Source organism: Gigantopelta aegis, chromosome 2 (assembly GCF_016097555.1).
Source record: "Gigantopelta aegis isolate Gae_Host chromosome 2, Gae_host_genome, whole genome shotgun sequence".
NCBI classification, from domain to species: domain Eukaryota; kingdom Metazoa; phylum Mollusca; class Gastropoda; order Neomphalida; family Peltospiridae; genus Gigantopelta; species Gigantopelta aegis.
Genome location: NC_054700.1, coordinates 16,200,064 through 16,208,648, shown reverse-complemented (window position 1 = coordinate 16,208,648; position 8,585 = coordinate 16,200,064). Strand labels below are relative to the sequence as shown.

Genomic DNA, 8,585 nt, shown 5'->3' with positions numbered 1-8,585 from the left:
AGTAGTCAAACCGGCGTCATGGTTAAGCCATTGGTCTACAGGCTGGTAGGTACTGGGTTCAGATCCCAGTCGAGGCATGGGATTTTTAATCCAGATACCGACTCCGAACCCTGAGCGAGTGCTCCGCAAGACTCAATGGGTAGGTGTAAACCACTTGCACCGACCAGTGATCCATAACTGGTTCAACAAAAGCCATGGTTTGTGCTATCCTGCCTGTGGGAAGCGCAAATAAAAGATCCCTTGCTGCTAATCGGAAAGAGTAGCCCATGAAGTGGCGACAGCGGGTTTCCTCTCTCAATATCTATGTGGTCCTTAACCATATGTCTAACGCCATATAACCGTAAATAAAATGTGTTGAGTGCGTCGTTAAATAAAACATTTCTTTCTTTCTTTCGTAAAGGCTGTTGTGTGATGGGGAAGCGATATTTTCCGTTCTTCATCGACGTGATATTTTAGAATTTTGACCTTCAATCCAATAAAAAAAACCCACTAAAAAGTCCCAGGCCTCAAAAGGTTCAGACCCCCCCAACCCCCCCTCCCCCCCCCCTCCTTCCTCGGTTCGACTTCTGACACGACAGTGCCCGGGCCCAGGGGCGGGGGTTGTCGACCTTTCTACCGTCTAATTTTAAGAAACGACACTGTTCTGGAAAATACATACACATTTTAATTAAAACAGATTATAATACAGAGTAAAGAGTCCGACTAGAAATGCGAGTTGAGCGAGGAGGCGTGATGCATCACCAGTTTCGCTTGATGCTGGTCCCCGTGCGATGAAGTCTTCCAGGTTCGGAACAGCTGTGTTTCTTGTACATCGGAGACTGAAAATAAATAATACGTTAAAGTTATAATCTGTCCTCACCATGTGGTATAACAAGTTAGCCCCCAGTTTCAGGCTACCCCCGGGGGGGGGGGGGGGGGGGGTCGTTTGAAAATAAGGGGGGTAGCTTGAAACTAGGTTCAAACAACCCCCGGTAATCTCAAACTAGGTTCAAATTACCGGGGAGTAACTTGAATACGGGAGGAATTTGAAACTGGGACACCGGTGGTGACGTGATCGTCTGATGCGCGGTAGGCCTAAGATCGATCCCCGTTGATTGGTTGATTGGCCCATCGGGCTATTTGTCGTTCCAGCCAGTGTACCATTACTGGTATATCATTGGCCATAGTATGTCGGATGGTGCATATAAAAGATCCCTTGCTACTAAGGGAAAAATGTAGCGGGTTTCCTCTATAAGACTATATGTCAAAAGTATCAAAGGTACGATATCCAATAGCCGATGATTAATAAATCAATGTACTATAGTGGTGTCGTTTTTCACAGATTCCCGCTCCAGCTCTCAGCCAAACATATCCTTTGCTGCACAGAAGCTCAAAGTCACCACCTGTTCTGTAGACCCCCCCCCCCCCCCCCCCCCCCCCACACACACACACATACCCCTGAGGGCGATGATCCGGCTGTTTGGTGTGATGACAGAATATACAAAGGTTCATAGAAAGGCAGGAAGGCCTATGTAACACTGGTTTACGGCGGTCAAACTAACAAATGGCCAAATGGCAACGAAGACAGTAACGGCACGGGGGGGGGGGGGGGGGGGGGGGGGGGGACGGGGGACGAAAGCCGGTGACTGCTCCACATGTAGCCGTTCCTTCGCCGCCGAGGACACCGTTCTCTCCATGCCTACCGACCGACCGAATTAAGTGGGCCAGCCGGCCAGCCCTGATATACCTGGGCCCACGGATCGGCACCCCCAGTCTCCGGCCCTCATTTATCTTGGCCGCAACAACCGGTCTTCAGTGTTCCTTTAGTGCTAACAGCCACTGCTCCACAACTGGTGTAACAAAGGCCGTGTTATGTACTATCCTATTTGTGGGATGGTGCATATAAAAGATCTCTTGCTGCTAATCGAAAAGAGTAGCCCATGAAGTGGCGACAGCGGGTTTCCTCTCGGTGTCTGTGTGGTCCTTATCCATATGCTTGACGCCATATAACCGTAAATAAAATGTGTTGAGTGCGTCGTTAAATAAAACATTTCCTTCCTTTCGTGTTAAAGTAAGCGAGAGTCCCCCCCCCCCCCCCTTCCTGTCTTGGATGCAAGGGCTTGCTTCGCAAGAACTTGCGCCCATGACAGGCCTGCGCTACAACAGCTTGCTCTGAATGTGCACGTTAAACCCTATAAACTGACCTGGTGTTGTTAAACAAAACAAATTTTAACTAATTCATAACACACGTGTTGAGTTCGTCGTTAAATAAAACATTTTCTTCCTTCCATACAACATACATGCCTGTACTGAAACTGTTTTGGACCAGCATATTGCAATACGATATGAATGAAAAGTGTGGTGAACAAATCTAGAGGGTGACAGGGTTTATCAGTGGAACAGAGCCATGCTTCTGTAATTAATTAATCATCGACTATTGGATGCTAAACATTTGGTAAATGTGATTCGTAGTCTATTAACCGTTCAGAGAAAACGTAATACACACACGCACACATATATGTTATACATACACATATATTTATGTTGTACATACATATATATATATATATATATATATATATATATATATATATATATATATATATATACACACACACACGTATATATATACATATATATATATATATATATATATATATATATATATATATACATATACACACACACACATACATGTATCTATATTTCAGCATGACATAACAGAAAAAGAGGATAAAAAGTTCGCTAGACAGGATTATGCGCTTCACGTTGAAACAAATGACAACATCGGGAACCAGTCAAATAATTCGCAAACGTCTGCATTATTTCGTCGCTGAACACGGGATGGGCAGGTTTGCCTGGTCTGATGCAGACCGTCTTTACCTATTTTCCCCATAAATGTTCTTTGCTCTGTGTCAGTCTGCGTCCTGTTACAGATTTTATAGAAACTTTATATAGACTATATGAGCGATTACAGTTAAAGGATGTCGGAGAATGGTGCATCGAGGGAACACAATTGATGTGTGTGATATAATTCTGAATGGTTAAATAATAAAATAATATACCCGAGAGACCTTCTTTGGTGTTGGCTCAGGCTTGTTGCAATTTGGAGAGAAGTTGAAATATTACTATTAATGAAAATATAATGAATTGCTTTTAGACATACTAAATTATTTATAATTTCATCAGTTGCAAAGAAAATTATTATTTAAAACTCTCATTCAAGCCTAGTGGGAAATGATGGTTGAATACAAAGTGTACAGTAAAGTTTGATTTGATGTGTGTGATATACTGTAAATGGCTAGATAATAAAATAATATACCAGGAAGAGAGAGAGAGAGAGAGAGATCTGAGAGAGATCTGAGAGAGCGAGCGAGAGAGCCTCTAATCTACCACGTTATTTCAGTTCTGTTGAATTTGCGAAAAAGTTGAAACATCGCTGGTATCAATGAAAATTAATAGTAATGAATTGCTTAGAAACCTACTAAATTATTTGTAAGAAAAATAACTTTTTAAACTCTCATTCGGCACATGTGGGGAACGATTGTTGAATACAAATTGATATAGTAAAGTTTAATTTGGTGGTGCAGCCTCACCAATCAACTCCAAAACCAAAACAAAATTGTTTTATTTAACGACGCCACTAGAGCACATTGATACTCCAAAACCATGTCACAAAATTCAGAAGCCGCGCAATCAACTCTCCCTCTCCCATTTTGTTTGGATTTTTTTTTTTTACTCCATAATGGTTAGGAGTTTACATTTTTCGCATATTAATATTTAAAACACAAACTATAGCGCTTTTGCCCTTCTGTGGATCATATTTTAAATCTGCCTTGTTACTACCCTCGGACAGTGTCGAATAGTGATGTTCCAAAGATCGATTATAATCGAAAATGTATCGGTTTGGCTCTACCGATTTCATGATCAATTATAAAAATCCATTATCGATTGTGTGGGAAAATGTTAACTGTAATTGCTATATTTGATTTAAATATGTTGGGATTTGTGTTTATTTTCTTGTCTACATAAATAAAAAATATATATTAAATAGTTATTAAAGGTAAAATGTACCATTTGTAGGGTCCAGATCCCGGTAAACACGGCAATAGATACATGGCCCTTATTATTCAAATCCTTCTTAAGTTCGTGTAATCGAAAGTTAATCGGTTGGTGCCAGCCAATTATAACTGATGACCGATGATGAAATTCCAATCAAACAGTTACGATACCACTAGAGCAAATAGTTTTATTCATCATCGACTAATGGATGTCAAACATTTCGTAATTTTGACATATAGTCTTAGAGAGGAAACCCGTTACATTTTCCAATTTTGTAGCAAAAGATCTTTTGTATGCACCATCGCACAGGCAGGATAACTCATACCACGTCCTATGATACACTGGTCGTGGTGTACTGGCTGGGACGAGAAATGGCCCCATGGTGCCACCGACGGGGTTCGATCCCACGCATCATGCGAGCTCTTACCCCCGGGCCCGTAACAAAAATAGCACATTACACATGCCCCCTTCCATTCATTCTACCATATGCTTACATAGTGACAGAAATTGTTCTAATAATAATTACTGTATGGACGAATCGATCGGTTGTTTTGTGGTAACGATACTAATTATTACTTTAAAAATAAATAACGAGTCGATCCTTAGGGCCAGTAGCATTTGCTATATCGTTAATATCATTTCAATTTATTTCCGTGCTTGTATTCAATTAAGCACACTGTCCTAAGCACACACCGTAGCTATCTGGGCTGTTTGTTCAGGACAGTGGGTTAGTGAGAGAGAAAAGGATGTGTCTTACACCTACCCATTGAGTCGTTAAAACTCTGTCTAGGTGGGAGTCGGTACCGGGCTGCGAACCCTGTACCTACCAGCCTTATGTCCCATGGCACCGGCCTCGGTGGCGTCGTGGCAGGCCATCGGTCTACAGGCTGGTAGGTACTGGGTTCGGATCCCAGTCGAGGCATGGGATTTTTAATCCAGATACCGACTCCAAACCCTGAGTGAGTGCTCCGCAAGGCTCAATGGGTAGGTGTAAACCACTTGCACCGACCAGTGATCCATAACTGGTTCAACAAAGGCCATGGTTTGTGCTATCCTGCCTGTGGGAAGCGCAAATAAAAGATCCCTTGCTGCCTGTCGTAAAAAAGAGTAGCCTATGTGGCGACAGCGGGTTTCCTCTAAAAACAGTGTCAGAATGACCATATGTTTGACGTCCAATAGCCGATGATAAGATTAAAAATCAATGTGCTCTAGTGGCGTCGTTAAATAAAACAAACTTTACTTTTTTTTTATGTCCCATGGCTTAACCACGACACCACCGAGGCCGGTTGCGACGTTGCTTATTCGGCACTGCCCCAGGCGCGTGTGCAGGGGTGGGTGGGTGGGGGGAGGTTGAGGATTCGAAACCCGTCCCTGCTCAAACAAATCGGTGGTTTTTTTGTTGTTGTTTTTCTCTCGCTGAATATATTTTTTTTGAAGGAGACAATAACTCGATACGCCAATAAACGTCGGTTGTCGCAGTCTTGATCCCCTCCCGCTAAAATTCCTACACAGACGCCTGTACTCTCAGGCTAAGGTTTACGTACGTTTTTGTGGATGTCTTTGCTTATTTCCAGGAAGTCTGGTCGATAGATCGACTCCTGAGCCCAGCAGTCTTCAATGATGGTCTGTGGAGAGAAACCTAATGAGGTTAGAGGAGTAGAAATAATATGACAGGTGAGGGGCAGCTTTCACATTAACCAGTATTGATGTTCACAGACATATGCGGGCGAGATAATCCTGGAGAAAATCATCAAATTCCAGCAAAAACAATATAGAGAAATTCGGACAAAATTAGTTGGCCTGGACACTTTTCACCATATATTTTCATTATTCTACCCAAAATATTCGTTATAACCCATATAAAATGCGTTGGGATTCGTTTGCAACATTATATAGTTGTTTGGCAGTAATGCTAATACGAATAAACGTAATCCAGATTCGAGAACTTTTACTTAATTGGAGCCTGTACGCCTATGTTGGCAGACACTTGGTTCCTATTCTGATAATGCCTTAGGTGCGCAGGGTACAGTATTTAACACGAACCATTACATGAACGTGATAAACCATTGCATGTTCTGAAAGGTTACTTTACAAAGAAACTAATCAAATGCAATAAAATATATTTTTGTTTCATATTTTCTTTTGCTTAAATTTACAATAATATTATCGGCTTGAAATACTGTTATTAAATGTAAGTTTAATGCAAGTTTGGGTCACAAAAATGTAATTCACGTAACCTATCAATAGGTACAAATCACGTGTTCTAAAAGTACTATTTTATTGTTAACTAAGAAGTTTATCTATGGATCATGAATGATCATAAATGAATGTTTAACGACAAACCAACACGAAAAATGCATCGGCTATTGGGAAGGAAGGAAGGAAATATTTTATTTAACGACGCACTCAACACATTTTATTTACGGTTGTATGGCGTCGGACATAATATGGTTAAGAACCACATAGATACAGAGAGAGGGGAAACCCGCTGTCGCCACTTCATGGGCTACTATTTTTCGATTAGCAGCGAGGGATCTTTTATATGCATCATCCCACTGACAGGATAGTACATACCACAGCCTTTGTTACACCAGTTGTGGAGCACTGGCTGGAACGAGAAATAGCCCAAGGGGCCCACCGACGGGAATCGATCCTAAATCGATCGCGCATTAGGCGAGCGTTGTACCACTGAGCTACGCCCCGCCCCCGACTATTGAGAGTCGAACTTATGATCAACATGTTTGACATCCAAAAGTTAAAAATTAAAACACAGTATAAAGAGGTCCGAAATGAAACCACTATATGGAGTTGTCGTAAACCAACCAATATTGCACTGAATTATCAACACGAAACGAAAAACATAATATTTAAAAATATTCTCTCAGTTGCTTGTAGAACTCGTTTTGAAAATTCCAAGATACCGAATGTATCCTGTATTCGCCAGGGTGTTTTTATTATCACAGTTGTTTGTAGAACTCGTTTTGAAAATTCCAAGATACCGAATGTATCCTGTATTCGCCAGGGTGTTTTTATTATCACAGTTGTTTGTAGAACTCGTTTTGAAAATTCCAAGATACCGAATGTATTCTGTATTCGCCAGGGTGTTTTTATTTGTTGTTGTTTAACGCCACCACTAGGGCACAGTGATATATTAATTATCGGCTATTAGATGTCAAACAATTGGTAATTTTGACTGTAGTTTTAGAGAGGAAACACGTAACATTTTTTTTTCTCCATTAGTAGCATAGGCTCTTTTATATGCACTATTCCACAATCAATCACCGGCCTCGGTGGCGTCGTGGCAGGTCATCGGTCTACAGGCTGGTAGGTACTGGGTTCGGATCCCAGTCGAGGCATGGGATTTTTAATCCAGATACCGACTCCAAACCCTGAGTGAGTGCTCCGCAAGGCTCAATGGGTAGGTGTAAACCACTTGCACCGACCAGTGATCCATAACTGGTTCAACAAAGGCCATGGTTTGTGCTATCCTGCCTGTGGGAAGCGCAAATAAAAGATCCCTTGCTGTCAATCGGAAGAGTAGCCCATGCAGTGGCGACAGCGGGTTTCCTCTCAAAATCTGTGTGGTCCTTAACCATATGTCTGACGCCATATAACCGTAAATAAAATGTGTTGAGTGCGTCGTTAAATGAAACATTTCCTTCCTTTCCACTCAACACATTTTATTTACGGTTATATGGTGTCGGACATTTGGCTACGGTCCACACAGATATTGAGAGAGGAAACCCGCTGTCGCCACTTCATGGGCTGCTCTTTTCGATTAGCAGCAAGGGATCTTTTATATGCACCATCCCAACAGACAGGGTAGTACATACCACGGCCTCGTGGTGCACTGGCTGTATCGAGAAATAGCCCAATGGGCCCACCGACGGGGATCGATCCCAGAACGACTGCACATCGAGCGAGCTCTTTACCACGTCCCCTCCCTGCAATAATCAATGCTAATAGGGAATATGAGATTGCACTTTTAAAAGCAGCGTCGGCGTTTTGCGTTGAATAACATTGTTTCAGGACGGGGAGGCAGCCTGCAGCTCCAACACAAGCGGATCCCTCTTAATTTTTGTTTCAACTGGGATGCCCTTTTGACAAGTTGGCCATGTGCCATGTGCCCTTTTACCGTTGTGGGCGGGATTTTGATCAGTCGTTTGAACACTCGCCTGAAATTCTTGTGATCGCAGGATCGAACCATGTATCACAACTGGTCGAAGGCCGTGGTATGTGCATTCCTGTCTGTGGGGAAAGTGTATATAAAAGAGCCCTTGCTGCTGATGGAAAAAAAAGAAAGAACTGTAGCAGGTTTCCTCTGATGACTACGAGTAATAATTACCAAATGTTTGACAATCCAATAGCTAATGATTAATTAACCAATGTGCTCCAGTGGTGTTGTTAAACAATACAAACTTTAACTTTTACCGTTATTCTCACCTCTGCACATAGTGACCTCTCAGCATATTGATTATATAGTAAAAGTAAACATTTGGATATATTATAAAGCATATTACATAATAAGTTGGCCAACTCAGTGG

At 42.0% G+C, this 8,585-nt stretch overlaps 1 protein-coding gene across 2 annotated transcripts in view; it reads right to left on the bottom strand.

Annotated features, from left to right (window-relative positions):
- Positions 1 to 649: 649 nt before the first annotated feature.
- LOC121382088 (raf homolog serine/threonine-protein kinase-like) overlaps positions 650 to 8,585 on the bottom strand; it is a 42,942-nt gene continuing 35,006 nt past the window's right edge. Inside the window, exons 9-10 of one of the 2 annotated variants that reach the window (XM_041511579.1) lie at positions 5,586 to 5,666; positions 650 to 818 (exon numbers count right to left, since the gene is read on the bottom strand). In XM_041511579.1, the coding sequence (XP_041367513.1) occupies positions 738 to 818; positions 5,586 to 5,666 (162 nt within the window). In that variant the 3' untranslated portion in view covers positions 650 to 737. Of the gene's footprint in view, positions 819 to 5,585; positions 5,667 to 8,585 lie in introns of those variants that run through there. The other variant, XR_005959115.1, reaches the window with a different exon arrangement.